Raw genomic sequence first — 22,508 nt, 5'->3', positions numbered from 1 at the left:
TGTGTCTGCACATGTGCAGGTATGCCAAGTGCTGTAAATTCTTCTGGCACTTTAAATTCCACTGTGCGCGTAGCTCCGGCATGTTTTATGGTTATTTCTTCCAAGTGTTGGCAGGTTATAATGGTGACTGCTAACCTTCTGTCTTTGCACTAAAACTGGGTCTACCCCATTCTGACATCAAGGACCTGGGGTTAGGGCCACTTTTAGTTTTTATTTTGAAATCTAGACTCGGGTAAATACAATCATTTCTGGACAGATAAAAACCATCTAACCATCGCAGGGAAGAGAGGAATGTTAGGGGTTGAATTTGGTAGAAGTTAATCTAGAGAGCCGTCCCTCAGCCACTGTGAAGTAGTTGCAAGGCTGAGAATTGGGGATTCTGGGGTTCAAGAGATAAACAGGATTAGTAACTGGTGTTCAATTATGCCTACTCATTTGTATACCTGTCTTTAACTCATTCTATACTAAGTAAGCATATCCCCTTTAACCAGGGACTGTGATAATTTCCCTGAAAAGCATCAACACAGGGTTCTTGCCCTTAATGTTCACAGCCTATGAGCTCCAGACAAATGGAGGGAAAAAATGCCATGCATGGGTCAGGGTCTAATGCTATATGGTTGCTGTAGGCATAATTTCCCAGAGCATATACATATGTCATGTGACCTAACAGTGGGGATAGGTTAGGAAATATACATTATCGGATGGCTCCCACCATGAGAATATCCACACAGCCTGATATCATCAGGCAAAAGAACCTTTTGTTGTTGTCATATAGATCGTGTCCCTGGGTTGATCAATCTATGTGACATATGGCCGTAGCTTAGATGAGAAATGAGGGCCCAGAAAGCAAGGGAGGGGTCTTGGGGAGAAAGAAAGGAGAGCCTGATGTGGCAACAGTAGGAGCTTGATTCCAGCAGTAGGGTTGGTCTTTCTTCCCTGAGAGGGAAGCTTGGGGGCAGAGCCTTATTTATGCCACTAAATTAGAACAAGCTCAAGCTGGGTCCTAATTGCTGATTTCTAAGTTTGTGGGAGTCATTCTGTGTTAAACGTACCCATTATTTTAAAAATTATTAAAAAGCAGAAGAATAAACTTCTACAAACGTAAATAATAATTTTCAAACCCCAGCGATTTCACTGCAAAGTTTCAATTAGTGGTGTCCCGGATGTTACCTGCATCCGTCCTATCTGCAAAGGAGAGATCAAATTCAGTGTGCCACCGTGAATGCCTTCCCAGCTGTCTTCAGAGACAGCACTCGGGAAGCTTGAGATCAGTCCCCCTTTTCCTCTACAGACAACTGTTGAGACATCTCCCTCCCCCACCCAGGCACACGATTGGGTCCAATGTACACACGTAAATACATAGCAATCAAAAATGAGATTTCAACTCTCAGCAGCTTTCCTACTGTGAGCAAACCAGTGATATTACTTGCAGATAAAACAAGATACTTAGCAGTATCCCACAAGCCCCCTCCCAGCCTTTTCCAGTTCCTCAGCTCTGGAGCAATCAGGCAGTCAGACTCAGAGATCTGCCTGCCTCTGCCTCCCAAGTGCTGGGATTAAAGGTGTGTGCCACCCGTCTGGCCTTGTTGGGATCTTTAAAGAGGACTGGCTTCTCCCAGTCCCCATAACCATTCACCTACATACATTTTGGTGTTAACATCTGAGCATGTATTTCCCCAACTATCCGATTTTAAGCATTTCAGATTTACACGCCAAATATAGCCTTCTTGGGTAAATATTTAAAATCATCTTTTCAAGTAGATACCTGCTTACCTTGATTCTCCAAGACTGGTTTGACTGTGGTTATATCTGAGACTTGGGGCTAGGATGGAACTGGACCTTGGACATCCCAGCGGATAAGCACGGACCTAAAGGAGCTGGAGCCCAAAAGGTTCTGTGTTAGCTACATCTCTCACCACTGTGACCAAACATCTGACAGAAGCAACCTAAGGGATGAAGGATATACTTCGGTTTCAGAGTGTCAATCAACAATGGCTCGGGTAAGGACATAGCAAATCTCGCATCATGACAGGCAGGAGGCAGAGAAAAGGCATAAATAAGAAGGAGCTGGGGCAAGATATATTCTCAGAGACATACCTACGTTCTCCAAAGGCCCCACTTTGTACTCTATCACCTCCCAATAACACCGTCAGATTAGGAATCCATCAAAGGATCAATGAATTCAGGAGGTCAGAGCCCTCAGGGTCTGATTGACTCTAGAGCACCCCTCATAGGCATATGTAGAAGTGTGTGTTACTAATCTCATTGTGTTTCTTAATCCAAGTTGACCATCAAATCTGGCCACCATAAGACCCAAGGAGTGCAAAGAAATAGCCATCTTGGACCCTTGAGAAGGTCACTCTGCAATAGGAGAGGAAAGAGTAGAGGCAGGGATGCTATGTTGAACAGGAAGACATAGAAATGGCCACCTGAACTGGAATGGAAGCTTTCGTAGACCATTGCTCGACATACGATTGTTTCTGGGCACATGGGGAAGACATTGCCTATAGTGTTGGCTGGAGAACAGGAGGCGGTGGTTCTGCTCCTGGAGAGTAGACATTCTCCCTGATCTCAGTCCCAGGGTGCTGCCCTAGTATTTAGGTGAACACATGGACATTGGAGTTGGGTTCACCTCTCGAGATCTGCCTTTTCTGGTCCATAGCTCGTGAACTTGGAACGTTGACTTCACTCCTGTGAGACCTATTTTACCTCAGAACCAAATGAAAACAGTGAACTTCCAGGCTTGGGGGGGGGGTGGCTGTGGTTGTTAACTACTCTCTAGGAAGGACTCAGTTCAAAGGAACTGGTGGTTGACATTGGTCCATCTTCTGTGGCATCTGCCTGTGCTAGAAAGATATATACGTGTATCACTTTCCTGATAGGTTCCCTGTCAAGGTTCTCTCCTTCCAGGGAGAAAGAGAAGGAAGGAGGAGGGAATAAAGTCTGTGTAGGGCAAGAGTCTGAGCTAAGCCCCGCATGAAGATAACGCTCAGATCTCCAGTGATCCAGATGCTATGTTGCCATGTTTCCTTAGTTGAAAAACTTCCTTCTGGATTGTTCTCATCAGACCCCACAATGCCTGTTTCCAAGAAAGCATGCAGGCCCCATTTCTAGAGTATATAGAACACTGAGGTGCCGATAGAATTTTCTAAACCTTCTGTGCCACTGTGACTTTATGGCTGAACAGAGACAATAATGTCGGGAGTTGTTCCTGGATACTGTGGCAGAATGTGTCAGCCACATGCCAGTGTGGTTCCAGTGCCATTTGCACAGCTGAGACTCCCATACATGTTGGTGATTCTTCCGCTAACCAGTTTCCCTCTCTTTATGCCCCACTACAGTTTCTCCAGTCCTGCATTCATATCTATCTCTTCTGCCAAGGATGCTAATGGCAGCTTCACCCGGTGTGAAGACTGCACCAGCGTCCTATCTGCTTGGCTTTGACTTCACGGCAAGAACAATTTTGGGGACACATGCATTATATGAGCTTCTGGACTCACATCAGTTCCTTTTTATTATGATATAGCCCTAATGTGTCTGCACAAAGGCCGTGTCTGAACTAAGGAAACCCGTTCCTCTCCCTCCCATCATTGGAAATGGGCATGGGTCAGGTGTAGAGGCCAGGCAACTATTGCATAGGTTGGGACCATGCATAAACATAGCAAGGCCCTTGGGCCCTATCACTGGGGTGGGTGTTTCTAGCAATGGTGGGCCGGGCTGATGGTCTAAAGGCTAAACATGAAGCTGTGCTTTATGACCTTGTAGGACGAGATCAACGTTACATTTCACCATTCACCAGAAAGTGACTGTGATCACTTAATACATTGTGGGTAGCATTTAGTGACCTTTGTCCCCTTGCGCATTTACCCATTAAAATAAGTGAGATTGTTGTATGTGTATATAACAGGCTATATGATCTAGGGCATGTAGTCTGGTTTGAGGCACTGTTGCACCAAACCTCCATGTTGGAAATGGAGCCCCTTTAATTGAGGGTTTGTGGGGAGACGGCAGGTGTAAGTGGTTTAAGGGTGAATTCAGAAGTCACTGGCGTGTTTCACCCCTCGATTCAGCCTTCCAGATCTCGCCAATACTCGGAAAGCCTCCCTTTTAGATTCATATGGATGGCAAGCTATGCTTTCAGCGCAGAGCCAAAGCACAAGAGGCTGATGAGTCAAGTACATCCACACATAGCCGTCCTCCCTCCATCCCCCCTGCTACCTTCTCTCCTTCCAGTTTGCAGCATCTAAGAATGACCAATAACATCTCGGCTCCCCTCCGTCCAATCCACCCAGTCATGTGCTTCCAGCACAATCCCTTTCCCTGGGATGCCCCAGCGGCTACTCAGAGCTCTGTCTACACAGACTAAAGAAAAGGGTGGGCAAGGACTCCATCAGGTAGGAACCCTCACACTTCCTCTCCACCGCTGTCCCCCCATAAAATTCGGATAGAGAATCGAGTGTGGCCTTTGGTTTTAAATTGGTGGCTTTCTTCTGGGGTGGCTTGACCCTTTTGGGGCCCCTTCCTATGCCTGGTCTTGCCTAGTCCTCTGATACATTGACCCCTGTCTGGAAGAGACATTGGGAATGAAAAACAGGCAATGAGGTAAGCAATGTCTCAAGGTGGGACTCTGGGATCTGAGCAAATTCGTTGAGAGTGACATAGCGTGACAAAAATCTCTGTCTGGGACTCCAAGATCTTTATATAACTCTGTCTCTGATTACTGTGGGCATGGAGTCTCTCTTCTTCCCCGCAGCAAGGGGCAGAGTATTCTGACTTTTCTGGTCTGACACGCTCCCTCAACTCCCACCAGCCATCACTATATACATGAGACTCACTGCAGAAGGATAGGCCTTCCATCAATTCTGATTTCCATGACTCCTTTGCACCAAGTACCGGGGTCTCCATTAACAGCTGTGAGAAGGGGGGAGGGGCCTCATCAATGCTTTCACGTAGCCGTGTGAGTCCTGGAAATGTGGCCCACAACAGAATCAATCTCTCAGGAACTCAGTGTTCTCACCCATAATATGGTAACCAAGGGACGATCATATAGATAAAACAGAAATCAGGTGACATCCAAATGACAGAGCCTGGCATCCAGGAAGTCCTGGGTGGGTGTGCTTCTTATCATCTTATCACAGTATTTCTGTGGGTCACTATCTGCCTTCTGTCACTTCAGAGACAGACCTGCCCCCCACTTGACCCCCCTCCCTTCTCCACCAGAAAAGAAACCCCCGAGTAGAAGACTTGTAGCTTCAATACACCCATGTCACCGTGCTCAGGGTCACTAGTGCAAACAGACAATCTGCTAATAGCATTGGCCATGGCTGAGGCTGTGTCATAGTGTTCAGAGGTCAAAACTCAGGGAGCGCATGCGTGCTTCAGGCATGCCACGACGTCACTCTGACCCTGTTTTTTCTCATGACCTAACTGGACTAGTGGCAGCCCTTCACAGGGGAGTTGCTTGTTCAAAGCACAATCAGGGGGTTTGCAGGTGCTATGAAGCTGGGATATGCTTTGTCCATGTTGCACAGGACACAGGTATGTTCCTTCTATGTATGTAACTACCTCAGCCTTCACAGCCTTGTCTTTATACTGAGACCTTTGTCTAGCTCCTCGGCAATGTGGACATGGAAGTCTTGATACCCATTCTTCTCTACTTCCTGTCCAGAGCACCTTCAGCCTTAAGTTTCAACCAGGCAACCGAGAGACAGGACAGCTTACAAGGAAGGGCCACACATTTCTAAACATCTTTCTTTCTCTCTCTCTCTCTCGTTTTAATTAAAAAGAAAATAAAGAAATCAAACAACACTCCTCAGGGTGTTCTGTGATAAGACATCATAGTCATATAAAGTAACTCACAAAATGAGCTGCTCTGCCCTCCGTGGGCAGGCAGAGGACCCCTCCCTCCAGGCCAGTGTTCTCTCAGACAAGTATTCACCTCTCCAGGAATATAAAAGAAGAACATGCTTATACTTCTCATTGACCTTGTTTCTCTTGGAAGGCTGAGACACATCTTATTCACTGGCCCATGACACATACACACAGGAAGTTGGTGTTTACAAGATTTTGTGGGTGGGCAGTACTGGGGTGGGGGTTAAGAGGTGCATACCATTTTTCTCACTGATTTCTGGCTCTGCTCAAGTTCTGTGGAAGGCTAGTGAAGTGATACCCCGCATTACACCTACTGGAGGTACTGTCCTTCAGGGGTACTTGGGCTGAGCCTCCTGCTGTTAGTTTCCCCTCCTGAGTGGTAGATGAAGGGATGCCTGTAGGTAAGCTAGGGCAAGAAGAAAAGAGACAGGTGGGGATGAGTCATGGCCAAATTGGTATTGACTTCTGAGGGGGTCCCTGGAAGCCAGTGGGAGGTGTGCATGCATTTACCGTAAGCAGATTTTTATGCCAAGACTCATCCAGTTCACCCATCCCTGCTTCCTTTTATCCAACCTTCGAGGGTTACCCAGTCTCTGCTTTAAAGTCTTTCTCTGTCATTTTCATGACCCCGAAAAAGCTGACAACTGTCTTGAGCCTTTGTTTTGTGATCTGAAATTGGAGAGGTTCCTGTGAACCTCAGAGGCCTGATGGTACACAGTGTGACCATGTCATTCAAAAGCCCAAGACAGGAACCAGCACATAGTAAGTGCTCAACAAATGGGTACACCATCAATGGCAAGCTGATCCTGGTATGCTCACTGTAGTTATCAAATCTGTGTAGATTCACAGTCAAATCTGTGTAGATAGCCAGAAGGCTTGAATGGTGTTAGAAAGAACACAGATTCTTCTGAGCTTCCTGTGGTACTATCTGGAAAGTTCAAACGTCTCAGATCTTGGGGTAGTTGAGGGTCTGGTCTGAAGGACCACCATTGCCTTTCCCTTAGACAGCTCTGTAGATCAGAAGCTGTTCTATCTCTAGACTTCAGTGCCTTCCCTGGGGAAGAGGACGCTGTTGGTGTTGATGCTATTGTAGAAATGTGGAGTGAACTGGTTGAAGACAGAGCTTCCATAGCCCAGAGCATTGGTGGGTACCGGGTTGGCCCATTCCCCCCCATTCCCGTGGCTACTGAGGTTGGTAAGGGGGGTGTAGGAGTTGAAATTCAGTGAGTTCTGCCCCATCTTGTCAATAGGCTCCGGGCTCAGTCCTGGAGTGGCCACTGAGCGGCTAATGGGATTTGTCCCACTCACATAGGCTGTCATGGTGGAGAGGAAGCTGTTGAGGCATGGGGTGCCCGACGGGGCAGGGGAGGACCGCTTCTCTGGGGAGCTGGTGGTGGTATCTGGTGAGGCAGTGTCTAAGACCTCCTGAGGCTCTGTGGGCTTGGGGCTGCTGGCCAGGAGACTGTTCTCCGTTTTCTCTGAAGCCAAGGAGCTGGTGCTGGAGGACGCATCTGACTTTCTCTTCCTCTTTCTGCGGAAGTTCCCGTTGTCAAACATCTTCTCACAGTTGGGGTCCAGAGTCCAGTAATTCCCTTTGCCTGGGACAGAAGCGGGAGATGTTAGGAAGGCAGAGATGGACACAGTTCCCTCTGTCTGCAGCATTGTAAACAAAAACCAAGGGGATCAACGCAAAGAAAAGAACAAAGCCTGGGACAGAAGCAGAGGCATCCCACAAACATCAGCCCATCCCCCACCTCTCTCTAAGTACACACACACACACACACACACACACACACACACACAACTAGACATGAAGCATAGGGTCTAAAGGACTTTAGAGGATTGTTCCCTTTAAGGATAGAGTGCTGAGGAACAGGGATCCAGGGTGGGGTGGGGGTGTTTGTTGGTCAGAGCTTCTATTACTAAGGTTTAGGAAAAACCAGAAAACAGTTTTGGATTCCCAAGTCTTGAAGGTGGATCGGACCTCTGGCTTTGCTCCTCAGTGACTAAGGACTTTGGATAGATCTGTTTCCTTATCTGATTAAAAAACAAACGTTGCTTCCCCAGGTTCACTGAGGAAATATAACACACTATGTGTCCAAGAGCCATACAACTGAGGTAACACCAGAATGGTAGCCCCAACTTTGCCCCACTACTCTGAGCTGTAAAGTGTGGGGGGGGGTATAAGGGGGTTGCACAGGGCACTCTCCCTTCTGAGAGACAGATAGATCTGACCAAAGCTGAGTTCAAAGCGAGAAGGTAGGATACCAACCCTGGCTTCCCACAGGAGAACAAAACTAGTCTCCGGGTCTGAACACTGGGTTCAGGATGCTCTCCTTCCTCCCCGCAAGTGTCCGCGGCTCACCTTCTCAAAGGACTATTCCAGTCTTAGTGTGAGACTCTCCTTTCAGTCAAACACTATCACTGCTGTTCAGGTCACTTTGAGGAGGCAGCATTACCCCTAATGCTATTTTTCTCATAGGAGCAATGGGTTCACTAAGAAACACCCAGTAGGGGGCTGCTGGGGTTAAAAGAGGTTCTGAATGGAGGGGAAGGTCAGATCCATGCCATGGAGCTACCAATGGTGCCCAACCAAGGCTAGGACCTCTCCGATAGAGGTGAAGCTACGACACACTCTGGTTTGGTTTGGTCTAGTCCTACCCAGGACTTCTTATGAGCTGGGCACTGAGGTGCATACAAATCATGACCATAGGATATTGAGCTTTAGTTCACACCACAGCCCGCAGACATTATTTCATTATAGAATAGACATTCTTTCCATCCCCGTTATTTTTCAGATGAGGAAACTGAGGCACAGCCGTTGTAAACTCCCTGAGACAAGAAAGCCTTGAATCTGGGCTTTTCCTCAGGGCTCACATTCTCCTCCACTATGAGTTCCTTCCACCCCTGTCTCCTAGCAGCTACCAGTTTTGTGGATAGAGTAGCCGCTGTCGTCAGAACTTTCTAGATGGGAGTTCGAGGCAGGGATACCTGCAGCCTTTCAAGGGGTGGTCGCCTATTCTGTATGCACTGCTGTCTGTCTTACCTGGGTCGTCTTCGTCTCGGGGCACCTTCTTGAAGCAGTCGTTGAGTGACAGGTTGTGGCGGATGGAGTTCTGCCAGCCAGCCTTGCTCTTGTTGTAAAAGGGGAAGTTGTCAGCCACGTACTGGTAGATCTGGCTCAGTGTGAGACGCTGGTCAGGCGCACCGTGGATCGCCATGGCAATGAGGGCCGAGTAGGAATATGGTGGGCGCACCAGCTTCATGAGCTCCTCCTGAGAGGGGATGGGCAGCCAGCCCAGGTCGCTGGGCAATAGTTGCCTCTGCATGCCATAGGCTTGGGGTAGGAAGGGGCTGGCGTTAGTGCCAGGCAGGTAGGGCGGTGGGGTCATGGCTGGCCCATTGAGCCAGAGGTAGGGGTTGGGGGTGGCCCCGTACTCGCCACCACCTTCGAAGGAGGTGGGGCGCTGAGGACTGGGCATGCCCTGAGGGTGGAAGAAGTTCTCATAGTAAAGGTTCATCTCAGGGGGCTCCTGGCCGATGCTGGGGAACTGGGGGCTGCATCGAGGTGGCGAGGGCGCCGGGAGGTCGAAGGAGCTCATGCTGGAGCTGGGTTCGGATAGCCACCGGCTGCACCTGTGCTCTCTGGAGCTGCCACTGACAGGTGTTCAGCAGGCCCTGGCCTCCTGTGACTTATACCCTGAGGGTTTGGCTGGGTGGCCCCACCCAGGGGCGGCCACCTGCCAGCAGGTCCAGGGCCAGGACCCCGCCTCTCTCTTACCCCAGCTGACTGTGGCCTTCCTTCCCACTAATGACATGCTAAAGGAGCAGGTACCCTGAGTGACAAGAGCTCCCTTCATTGCTGCCCGTTTCCTTTCTCATCATCCCAGCATGCCTTTCTCATTCCCTTGCATTTTCCTCCCAACCTCAAGTTTCTTCTCTTTCTCCCCTCTTCCCATCTCTCTTTCTCTCCCTTTCCCATCGCCTCCACAGGGTATCTGTGTTGCTTTCTTTGTTTCTCACACTCTCTCTGGTTTGCTCTCTGTCTCTGTCTCTCTCTGTCTCTCTGTCTGTCTCTCTCTCTCTCTCTCTCTCTCTCTCTCTCTCTCTCGTTTCTTGCTCCTGATCCATCTTTTCTCCTACCACCCCTGCCCTAATTCTCTGATGAATACCCCCTCCTGCCCCACCCCATCCATCCCACCCAGCCAACCCCTGTATAGCAGCAGCTTGTGCTTGGTCTTTGGAAGGGTAGATGCATTTTATAGAGTTGCTAGGAGACCCTACAGCCCCTGTAGAGTCAGAGAGTACCTTGACCTCTGGAGAGGACTCAGGTGGTCTGCTCCTGCTCCTAACACACACACACACACACACACACACACACACACACACACACTAGGCAGGAAGAAGACGGTATGAAGGCTGCTGTGAACATGACCTGGAGACCCACCAAGACAAGCATCAGAGCTCTCAGGAAGAACATCAAAAGAGAAAGGATGGGAATTAGATTTTAGATAGAAACGAGAAAGAACAGCCATGATTCAAGTTGCTTTCTAACTTCAGGACACAGTAGTCTCCCCAGCTCCTGGTTGACCTAAGGACTGTGGAAATTGTTGTGCAGAGACCCCTGGCACTGGGGCAGCTGGGTAGTGCAAGAGCCCCTGGCTGCCCATGTCCTTCTCCTGTCCCTTAGCTTCCCCTTTGCTGCTTAGCCAGGGCCAGTTTTCTCTTGGGGCTCCATTGTCGATCCCATCTTAAAGGTGGCTTAGCCCAGCTCCTCTCTCCCTGCTTTATACAGACATCAGGCTCTGAGCATGCGGAAGTGCCTGGAGGTCTCCCTCCAGGATGCTCTTTCCAGATGCAGTTCTAGTAACAGCTGGACCACCTCTCTGATGGAGCAGATGGAGGAGGATGCATATGAGCTGGTCTGTAATAACCTCCCCGCCTCCCTCCCTCTACTTTTTTTCCTCCTGAGTCTAGTTATCGATGCTCCCAGATACCATGTTTCTGTGAGGCTGAAGAAGGAGATGCCACCAAGAGAGGTTGTCTGCCTAGGACTCCTCATCCTGCTCTTCCTGCTGGACAGTTGTGCCCGGTCACATGACAAATGCGAGTACCACAGAATTGATTCCATTTGCAGTGAGGAGGTCCTGGTAATTGTGTGGGAGGGGCTTCTCTAGATTCCAAAGAGCTACATGACTGGATAGGACCTCACCAACAGCATCTAAAAGTTCCCAGAGGTTCAAAGTAATACGTTTGGTGAGGTTTGTTCAGAACACAGAATCAACAGACAGCATGTCTCTGTTTAGTCTCGATTTCTGAGGGTGGACCCCTCAATTTTTTAAATACACCCTCCCCCCGGGAGACCAAAAACGTGGGCACAAAGTTATGCAGGTAACCTTGCAAATCTGTTTCTCAGGTCCATCTTCCAGACAGAGAGGTGGTGACGGATCTCACCTGTGGTGCCTCCTATCACCATAACAAGCCTCAGGTAACCCAATGGCCAGCAATGAGGGCTTGGTTAGCTAGACAGAGCCTCCTGCAACTGATGTGGTCTCATGCAGTTCTGAAAAATAGATTTCAGAAGATCAATTGGGTATCAGTGGTACTGGAAGATGGCTGTGTTTTAATGCGGTTGGAGAAATAGGCTTCAAAGCCCTGTTTTGAAAAAAATAAAACCATATTTATACAGACACATGCAACTATCAGATAGATTTTTTTTTTAAGATGAAGATTTTTCTTGGCTTATGTAGTTACTGATTTAAGTGGAGAGAGACAAGCAAGCATGCCACTGCTTTGGTTTGGGGATGAGACATAAGATGTCAGAGCTGGAGGCATGGCCCAGCAGTTGAGAGGGCTGGCAAGTCTTCAGAGGACCCAAGTTCAAGTCCCAGAAGCCACATTAGGCAGCTCATGACTGCCTGGGATTCCAGCTCCACAGAATTTGTTGCCTCTTCAGGTCTCTATGAGTGTGCACATGCACACACACACACACACACACACACAGAGAGAGAGAGAGAGAGAGAGAGAGAGAGAGAGAGAGAGAGAGAGAGCATAAACAAGCAAACACCAGTTCTGAGCTCTGGAGGACCAGCCAGCCAACCATAGCTTCTCCAGGTGTGGTCCTTAGCAGGTGACTTAGGTTTTTTTTCATTTTTAATTTTCTCAGGTGAAAGGGAGAAAAGGCCAGTACTTACTTAACCCACAACATGATTGTCAAGTCAATCATTACACACGGTGCAAACAGAGACAAGGATGGATATGCTATAGTCAGTATGAACTTGATATACACATTTGGGCCCTCCTGGAGCTTACATCTTGCATGCTAATTGGTGGCTTTGGGCAGCCAAGGGCCAGGGGATGGAGGACAAAAATTACAACGAAAGCAATGAGGGGATGTACTCAGTGTCACAGTTCACATAGATGTCACATAGATGTCACACAGATTCCCTTTAGGGGGTCTCCTGGCTGGGAGACAGTTGTAGAGGCTGGCACATCTGAGTCTTAGTTACACGCAGTTCTGTTTTTTCCCCAGGACATCTAAGAAAGCCTGGTCTGAGGAGGTTTTATCAGGTAACCAGAGGGCAGAGGGTAAAAACTGTAGCACCTTGGTCCCTGTGCTTCATCACAAGGTGAGCCCTTAGACCAGGTGGGTTCATTTCAGATTTTTATGAACCCTGGCTCAGACAGCAGATATGGAAAGGAGCTGCCTGGCAGGACATGGGACTTCTGAGGAAAGACTCAAACAACTCATTTGTTGATGAAGTTGAGACGTTTTGAAAAATCCCCAGAAGTGAAATTCAAATCCGAGGAAACATATGCTGGTTAATTACAGGAATAAGCAAGCAGACAAAACATGTGAATAAAAGATTCAGGAGTAGGTCTGAGCCATCCCAGGGAAGGTCCCAACAGTCGTCCATTTAATACAGTACACCTTCCTGACTGACAAAGCTCACATGTTCTAAGTCCCAGGGACAAGACAAGTGTTACACACACGGGCTTTGGGATTGTACCTGGTTTCATCATTTGGTTGTTGTGTGGTCTTGGCCAAGTTTCCTAATCTTGCAAGACCTCACTTTGTTTATCTATACAGTGGGGACAGGAATAGTACCCATCCTGAGGCTAGTGAAGGAAAAGTTATGTGATAAACCTGAAGCTCAGAGCCTGGAAGCTGTCAAAAGGGCAGATAGTAAAAATGACAGATACCTAGTCCCGGAGGCCAGACAATGACAAGGGAGGTGGCTCTGGGCAGATGGCCCAGCAATATGTCCTTTTCTATTTGCTTTGGCGATTTGGGTGCAATGCCCCTAGAGGAAAAGAGAAAGGGCTTGCCACTGTTTCTGGGGTGTATTCCCAGCATTCAAATGCTATGCTTACTGCCCCAGGAGCCTGGGAGGTCTCACACTGTGCAGAAAGAATGAACTCACAGATACCTATGGAAGCTAGCTGACCGGGGCAGTCACAGCTGGCCTTGACTTTGGGAGGTAGGCAATCATGCACTTTTAGTGGTCTGATCAGTTCACCTACTAAAAGGGATGAACTCCAAAAATAGGGATCTTTACAAACAGCGGTTTGATTGATTCTCTGGACCGGCTGCACGGTAAAGCGAAGATTTGGTTCTCTTGCTTAGAGCAGGGTGCAAAGGCACAGGACAGACGAATAACCCTAAAGGCAGAGAAAACCAAACAAGTGAGAACTGACCTGGTAACTGGGGACTGACAGTAGGTCAAATGCAGCAGACACAGGGAACAGAGAGGCTCGACTTTGTCACTAGACACTGAGTGTCACGCTTAGTCCTAAGATACTACAACACCTTCAATTGAAGACTAATGGTTCTGGTCCTCATTTTCTTTAGAAGTCCAACTGCTTGTAAGTGCTGCCTCTGGACTACATGGTGGGCATGCAGACATAGTAAAACCAAGTTCTATTTGGGATGCAGGAACTTTAGGTAGTGGGAGATGCTGATGCTCTACCTGCTGTGGTTACAGTAGCAGAGGCTCATACCTTACCTTTCCTCTGCATTGGCTCTGAGGGTTTGCCTCCTCTTTACACATGGAACACAAATGGCTTCCCAGGTGTTGTGATGGGGGAATCGTAGAAGGGACTAGTTCAAAGTAATTGCTTTGCAGTTCTCTCATCTGCAGAGAGATGGAATACAGCCCCAGTGCCTGCCTCCTCTCTACAGACGGCTCCCTAGAAAGACAACTAGTTCTTGCTTGGTCCTCCTACCCAGCCTGGTTAGCAACACTCACAAGAGCCATGTCTAGTGATATTTGGGGATGATGTCTGTGCCCCAGGGAGAGGTTGGTAGAGGTCTAACTGGGGTGTTCACCCAGCTGAAGGTTATCAAGGTGTGCTCTGTGCTTTTTGAGTGACTAATGAGTTTTGGAAGACGAAACATAGGTCAATACCTCCCTCTGGCGGTCTTTTCTTTAAAAGCAGGAAAGATTCTCAAATGGAAGTTTTAGGACAGTGGTTTAAGGAAGGGAAGGACACTCAAGTGAGAGTGTGGTGCTCACAAGACAAAGAACATTTTATTAATGAATCACGCCCCTTAAGAAAAATTCCTTGTCTCTCTGCTCTGGCCTATTAAATACTTGGTTGGGATGAAATGGTGTCTATAGGAAGCAGCCCGGCCATGTTTGGGCTGTATGGATCTGAATTATATTCCATATTGGGCTGTGTTTTCTAGGTGCTGTTTAGCTGCAGAACTAATTTCTCATCTCTAGAATCTGTTGTGAAGACTGAAGGAAGTAATGCAGCCTAAGAGGCAACACGTGGGCAGCTCATTCTGCCCATGAACAGGCTCAGTCTTGGATACCTTCATATAGGGTCATGGCGTTTCTGAGACTTACGCCCTTCCAGGGTGACTGTGTTTGTGCTGATGACTTATTGAGAATGGTTGTCAATGGCTGCTCTATTTTAAAATGTGGTCTATTTACTTTAAAGACCAAATTCTGGGAATCTCCTGAAACTGGTCCATCAGTGGCCGGCACCATTTGCCATAAGCATTTAAGACAGGTTCTTTAAAACCTGTACTGTTCGGGGCCTGAAACCACCCTATTTCATAAGTAGTCATAAAATAACTCCTCTCACAAACATTTTCTCATTGGGGTTATTAAGAGTCAAATATAAGAAGAAGAAAAAAACCAATATGTTCAGTTGTGCTTTTTCTTTTAAGAGTTTGGGCTATGAACCCTGACTACCAAAAGGATTGCTAATTACAAACTCTAAAGAGATGATATAATATCTTATAAACCACTATGCAAGGCAGGATGGGGTCTGCTCTGTGAGTTTGGTGGGCTTCAATCTTCTTTTCTTACTCTTTCCTGACTCCAGGGGGTAAGTGGAGCCTACTCTAAACTCCCTGCTCCAATCTTGCCTTCACTGTCCTCCTCCTTTTCCCTTCCCTCCTTCCTCCTCCTCCCCCATCTCCCTCCTCCTCTTCCTCCTCTGCCTTCTCCTCCTCCTTCTCTTCCCTCCTCCCTCCTTCTCCTCCCTCCTTCTCCTCCTCATCTTCCTTCTCAACATCATCATCATTAACCCTCTGCTCTTCACTGAATCCATACTCTTTCACCCCTGAGGAGAACCCCTTGGGAAGGAAATGCTAGATTGGAACTGGTACCCTCCTCTCCAGCAGACACCTAACCTAGGTCTCGCCCTTCTCAAACAATCACTAACATGAGCCAATAGTATACTTGCAAGAAAACTAAGGTATGCGTATGTACAGAATACAGTCACATAATGTCTTCTCGTCAAGGACATAATTCACATCCCACGTCCAGCAGCAACTCCCTAAGCTGCCCATGAAGCTGAGAATTCCTCCAGCCTACCTATGTCTTACAGCTGTGATGATGCTGGAGAGACACGTGCCCCGTGTGTTTGTGCGGTGGGTGTAAACACAGAGCGCTGCCTGCCACCTGAGCATATATTATCTACAATGTGTATAGCACCTGATACTTGGTGATAAACAGCCATGTTATGTTTGTGTATTTTACCACACTGTGCCTGCATTTGTTATTACACACTGCATTCTTCCTTATACAACATTAACCGTAAAACAGTATGCACTGCGACACCAGCAGCAATCTCCTCTGTTGGCTTCTTTCTCTCCCTCCATTGTAACAAGAGCCCATCTGGAGTGATGGGCCCAGGTCATCTAAGGTTTGTGGCAAGCACACTCATGAGATTTGCACAGTGACAAAATCTCCCATGTATGTGCTTTTTGGAACACACCTTGATTGTTAAATGCCACATGTCCATGTCTGTGAAGTGTCTGGTGCTGAGTGTTCCAATTCTTTAGCCTGAATTTCAGAAGGATTACAAGACCTATGATGGGAAACTCACTGTGGACCACTTGCTCGGTTAGCTTTCCTTTGGGAAATTGGCCAAAGACATGGTTTGGATCCCAGGAGTCCACACTGTCTCCTAGAGAGGACGGTACAGCTGGACCAGTGGTCATCTGTATGCCCTTCCTAATGATGCAATGATTCTTGGTCCTCACCTTTGCTTCCAGAGGCTTCCCTGGTTGCTCCTACATCCATAGCATCCTCTACAGATTCCTGCATGCCTGTGAGTATTGGAGTAGTTTAACATTGTGCTGGCTGGTTTTGTGTCAACTTGACACAAGCTGGAGTTATCACAGAGAAAGGAGCCTCAGTTGGGAAAATGCCTCCATGAGATCCAGCTGTAAGGCATTTTCTCAACTAGTGATCAAGGGGGGAGGGCCCAGCCCATTGTGGATGGTGCCATCCCTGAGCTGGTAAACCTGGGTTCTGTAAGAAAGCAGAATGAGCAAACCAGTATGTGACGTCCCTCCATGGCCTCGGCATCAGCTCCTGCTTCCTCACCAGCTTGAGTTCCAGTCCTGACTTCCTCTGGTGATGAACAGTGATATGGAAGTGTGAGCTGAATAAACCTCTTCCTCCCCAATTGCTTCTTGGTCATGATATTTTGTGCAGGAATAGAAACACTGAGTAAAACAAACTGGTACCAGCATAGTTGAGTATTCACGTGACAACCTGGCCATGTTTTGGGCAGGACTGTGGAAGGACTTTGGAACTTTGAGCTAGAAGAGCCATTGGCATATTAAGAGCTCCGTGGGATGTTTAGTAGGAGCTTGGAAGATAATGTTGAGAACGATGCAGAATATGGAAGCCTGAGTTGTGAAATTTCAGAGGGAAGATGAAAGACACTTTGATCATGGCTGTTGCTGTTTTGTTTGTGAAGATTCTGTGATTTGGGTTAGCTGGGGCTGAAGAATCAGCTGTGATTAATAAGATACCAGAACTACTAAAGCAAAACCTTTGCATTACTGGGACTATTGATGCTGGTTAGCTGGAGCTAAGAAATTAGTGGTGATTAAGAAGAGACCAGCATCATTGAGGTGAAATCTTCTGGGAACTGTTTTCTGAGAACACAAAGATGTTCCAGAAATAGCCAAGGTTGTACCTTGTGCTGTGGCTGGACTTGGTAATGTGTAAGAGTCACCCGGGTGGAACTGGCTTTGAAGGAATGAAGGTGTCATAGAGAGCAGTTGAGGCTCAGCATTGTGAGAGGCCATGGAAGGCCATTGGTGAAGGTGCATCCTCAGTGGCAATTAGTGCCCCAGGCCTGACAGTAGTGTTTTGGATATGCCAGTACCATGAGATGACCACCAAGAACAGCAGCAGCAGTGGAGAACAGGCAGCTGGAGCCTAGAAGACAAGGTGTGTGCTACAAAGGGCAGAGCTGGAGAAGTGACCCAAGCCCCTGGAGGAACCCAGAAATTCGTAAGTGAATTCCCAGACACTGGATGGTTAGAGATTAATTTTGCTTTGACTGTGACTGTGCCCTGATATCTTTCCCTCTTGGAGGAAGAAGTAGAGCCCACAGTTTAGAGACTTTGAATTGTAAAAAGACCTTGATTTTTAAAAGAGGCTGAATATTTTAAAGGTACTGCAATTTTAAAACATAAGAATTGGTAAAGGCTGTGGGACTCTTAAGGTTATCTAGATCTTGGGGATGAACAAGAAAGTAAGAGTTGAAGCTTAATATTGATTTGTTTGTGTATCAAGTTGACAAGGGGTCAATTGTACTGGTTGGTTTTGTGTCAACTTGACACAAGCTGGAGTGATCACAGAGAAAGGAGCCTCAGTTGAGGAAATGCCTCCATGAGATCCAGCTGTAAGGCATTTTCTCAACTAGTGATCAAGTGGGGAGGGCCCAGCCCATTGTGGGTGGAGCCATCCCTGGCCCAGCCCATTGTGGGGGGTGCCATCCCTGGGCTGGTAGACCTGGGTTCTATAAGAAAGCAGGCTGAACAAGCCAGGGAAGCAAGCCAGTAAATGACATCCCTCCATGGCCTCTGCACCAGCTCCTGCTTCCTGACCTGCTTGAGTTCCAGTCCTGACTTCCTCTGGTGATGAACAGTGATATGGAAGTGTAAGCTGAATGAACCCTTTCCCTCCCCCAATTTGCTTCTTGGTCATGATATTTTGCGCAGGAATAGAAACCCTGACTAAGACAAACCTAGATGCATGCCCTTGGGTACCTCTGAGCAAGACCGATTCATCCTTTCTCTCCAGTGTCTGAGATGCAGCTCATCTCTCTTAGTGGTCTCTGGCAAATACCTTGGCTGGAATCACTTATAGAGAACTTAGTGTTGGGACTCTGTGTGTCTAAGTATGTGGGGTTTCAACAACACAGTTTGCCAGCAGTCTCATTCACAGTGAGAACATCAGCATACACAGAGGTAGCCATCCCTTCATAGCTGAAATTTCTCATCAGTGGAGCCAACCCACCCATGGACCAAAATATTCAGAAGAAAATCGTGTTGGATTATATGTCGCTTTTTTCTTATAATCCCTGAAATGAAATATATAATTTATGTAGAATTTATAGGTATTACAAAGAATCTAGAAGTCATTTGACATGTCTAAGAGGATTTATTGTATGCAAATGCTATGGCATTTTACACTAGAGGCCTACCTAAGCATCTGTGTCCTTTTGTATCATGGTTCTGAAGCAATGGGTATAGGTAGAAAAGCAGGGAATCCAGCAATGATGTCACTTCCAGCTCTGGCCATGGCAACGACCAGGTAGGCCCTACCTCTGACTGGCTTAGGGGACTTGGCTTCCACCACAGAAGAAGAAATTGGGCTCAGCAAGGTCAGGTCCCTTTCCCAAGGTCACGGTTCTCTGATTACATTCCTTGGAAATCAGGAATCCTGAATCTCCATACCCCTATTCATGTCCTTTCATTTCTCAGAGGTTTTGCAGCAAAGGCAGAAGGTTGATTGTCTAAACCATGTTTTTGTTTGTTTGTTTGTTTTAATTAACTCCACAAGAGCTAGAGTCATGTTGGAAAGAGGAGTTTCGATTGAGAAAAAAATCTTAGACTGGCCCATAAGCAAGTTTATGCAATATTTTCTTGATTAATGGTTGATAGAGGAGGACCCAGCCTACTGGTGGTGGTACCTTTGGGCAGGTAGGCCCAGGATTGTATCAGAAGGTAAGCTAGGGGAACCATAAAAAGCAAACCATTAAGCAGCAGTCTCTGGTTGAGTTCCTGCCCTGGGTTCCTGTTTGATTTCCTGCTTTTCTTTCCTTATAGAGAGGCTGTGGCCTGGCAGTGAAGGGTGAAATGATCCCTTTCTTTCCTAAGTTGCTCTTGGTAATGGTTTTATTTATCACAGCAACAGAAATTAGAGCACAACACGGACTGTGAGTGAAGGGACTATGCATTGTTCCCAGTGAGAATTCTTCCTTATTCCAAAGACTCAAACAGCCAAGCAAGCAGAATGGGGTGGGAGTAGTGGTAGGGGTAGTATACTATTTTTCTAGGCCATGACAAAGGTCCCAGACACAGTTTCAAGTTAAAGTATGATGAAGTCTGAATGTGACAAGATTTTCATGACTAAGGTGATCCACTGTGTTCTGGTGGGAGCCGTCTGAACCTAGTCTATTTGGACCTGCAGCATCTCAGCTGACTCCCATACAAGTAAAGGAAGTATGGTGATGGGCAGGTTTTAGGATCTGTCTTCCCAAGAGCTGCCAAGGGGGCTGAAGGATGAAGCTTAGGAAGGAGTGCATGGAGTTAGTCTCAGGTTGGCCATGAGAAGCTGGGGTTGAAACATCCTCTGTCTAGCTGTCCATGGATGCGAAGAATGGTTGGGTAGGCACATCTGCTGGCTGTCTCTATACAGGGGGTCACAAGGTTCTAAGCAGCACAGAGATGCATGGTCCTGAATTGTCCCCTATATTTATTTCTCTATTTAGCCTCTTTGCTCCATGCATATGCATTCCTTGCCCTCAATTGTAAAAAACAAATCGAAATTATCCTTGGGTTATATATTTAATGTTTACTCGAATGACCTGAAACTCTTGTTCAGATGTGGAATTATTTGGGGTGGAGCTTGAGAGTGAGGCCATTTCTGGAGAAGAGGCCTATGAAACTAATCTGTAAATCATTCAGTGTTAAGTTTCTATGGGAATTGGTGCATGGTCGCAAGCAGGGGCGGATTTCAAAAACTCATCTCAGATTTTGGAATTGCATTGCATAAAAGGCTGAGACAATAGTTTCCTGTTAGTAGTGAGGTCAGCATAACCTCCTGCAGAGTAGGGTCATAAATTCCACACTATGCATGAAATGATGGGCAGGTGTGGTGGGTAATGAGGCATCAAAGTAGCCAAGGTGCTCATCTGGTAACAGATAATGTGATTATCACAGAAACCATGGTGTTGGGTGGCTTCTTGGTCACTCTGGAGACGATCCAAACAGCGGGAGGTAAAGTTGGCAGAAGGCATGATCTCAAATCAGAAGCTTCTGTCTACTTTTCACTGCTTTAACAAGTGGCCTCCCATTCAAAGGACTAAAGCAACCCAGCTTTTTCCTTAGTTCTATAGGACAGAATCCTTCTATGTATCTTACTGGACTAAAATCAGGATGCTGACAGTGGTGGACGCTGCCCTTGAGACTTTGAAGGAGAACCTGATTTTTGCATTTTCCTGTGCTAAGAGGCCGCTGTGCCCCAAGCTCAGAAGTCACTCTATATTCAAATGCAGCTGTAACAGCAAGTCCACGCCCCCTTGTGCAGCTTCCTTGACTCTTTCTGGCCACCCCATTTCCACTTATAATGGCCTTTGTAGTGACACTGGGCCCCTGGGCAATGTAGAGGTTTGACTTCTGTTTTTAAGAAGCTCTGGTTAGTTTATTTTGTTTGCATCTTTAATCTTCCTTCACCACATTATCTAGGGCTCTCGGAAGTGCCAGGGTTTTGGTTGTGGACATCTTTGGGTTGGAGTATTATTCTGCTATTATAGGTGCTTTGACATCTAAACAGCTCCACCTTGCGCAGCTACAGAGCCAATTATGCTGGAGCTAGGACAGAATCTAGTTGAAAAGGAGACAAATTTGTAAGATCTCAATCAAGCCCTCGATGAGTCGCTACCTCATTTGTGGTAGCCAGGAAGCACAGAACTGGCAGGAAGTGACAGATGATAAAATGTAGGTTTCCAAGGCACAGCCTAGGAATCTACTTCCTCCAAAGAATTTCTACCTCCATTTTTTTCAACACCTACCATAAATAGTACCAAATTACCAAATACCTTGGGATTTATTAAATCATTTGTGATGGACTAAATCATTAAGTTCTATGAGAATGACTCCTGTCAGTTTATATATTTGAGTGCTTGGTCCCCAGTTGATGGAAAGGTTTTAGGAGTGAGAGGTGTGTTGGAAAAAAGGCACCTCACGGATGGAAAGGCTTTGAGGTTTCAAAAGCCCCCACCCTTTCCAGTTGAGTCTCTCTCTCTCTCTTTCCCTCTCTCTGCCTCTTTCTGCTTTCTTGTTGTATCTCCAGATGTAAGCTCTCAGCTACTTCTGAAACTGTAAGCCCGTAAACACTTTCTTCTATGAGTTGCCTTAGTCACGATATCTTATTACAGCAATAAAAAGGGAACTGAGACTGCCCCTTTTATTTAAGATAGCTGAGTCTAATAGCATAAAACTACATTTTCTGATATCAATGAGGGTAATGGATTTCCAGTTTGGGAAGGGTGGGTAGCTATACTTAACCATCATATCTCCATAGATAGGCAGCAAAAAGACAGAAAATTAGAGCACTCTAAACCACACTGACTGATGGCTTACTGTGTTCCTAGACATCAAATCAGTGAATAGCTTCTTGGAGACACACACACACACAGAGTCATTCATGGCAATAGACAATAGGAAATGTTAATTTCTTTATTCAGCTTGCAGATGCAAGTCCAGTGGTTATGGAGGGCTAGTTCCTTCAGAGGGGGGGCGGCGCAGGGAAAGGGGGCCAGAGAGAGAGGGGGCAGAGAGAGAAGGGGGCGCAGAGAGAGAAGGGGGCGCAGAGAGAGAAGGGGCGCAGAGAGAGAAGGGGACGCAGAGAGAGAGAAAGGGACTCAGAGAGAGAGAAGGGGACGCAGAGAGAGAGAAGGGGACGCAGAGAGAGAGAAGGGGACGCAGAGAGAGAGAAGGGGACGCAGAGAGAGAGAAGGGGACGCAGAGAGAGAGAAGGGGACGCAGAGAGAGAGAAGGGGACGCAGAGAGAGAGAAGGGGACGCAGAGAGAGAGAAGGGGACGCAGAGAGAGAGAAGGGGACGCAGAGAGAGAGAAGGGGACGCAGAGA

The 22,508-nt window shown here is 47.2% G+C and overlaps 1 protein-coding gene across 2 annotated transcripts; it reads right to left on the bottom strand.

Annotated features, from left to right (window-relative positions):
• Nucleotides 1–6,906: 6,906 nt before the first annotated feature.
• On the bottom strand, nucleotides 6,907–9,473 carry FOXI1 (forkhead box I1; the record flags this gene model as incomplete). 2 transcript variants are annotated; one of them, XM_080942234.1, is made up of 2 exons in its annotated part: nucleotides 6,907–7,469; nucleotides 8,918–9,473. In XM_080942234.1, the coding sequence occupies 2 exons, from the start codon at nucleotides 9,471–9,473 to the stop codon at nucleotides 6,907–6,909; spliced, it is 1,119 nt and encodes a 372-aa protein (XP_080798360.1). The 2 variants fall into 2 exon arrangements, with proteins under 2 accessions (XP_080798360.1, XP_080798361.1); XM_080942235.1 differs by having other exon boundaries at nucleotides 6,907–7,184.
• Between the last annotated feature and the right edge of the window lie 13,035 nt (nucleotides 9,474–22,508).

This window comes from Micromys minutus, assembly GCF_963924665.1.
Source record: "Micromys minutus genome assembly, chromosome: 31".
In the NCBI taxonomy this organism is placed as follows: domain Eukaryota; kingdom Metazoa; phylum Chordata; class Mammalia; order Rodentia; family Muridae; genus Micromys; species Micromys minutus.
The sequence above is the reverse complement of the archived record's forward strand: the minus strand, read 5'-3'. Positions and strand labels throughout refer to the sequence as shown.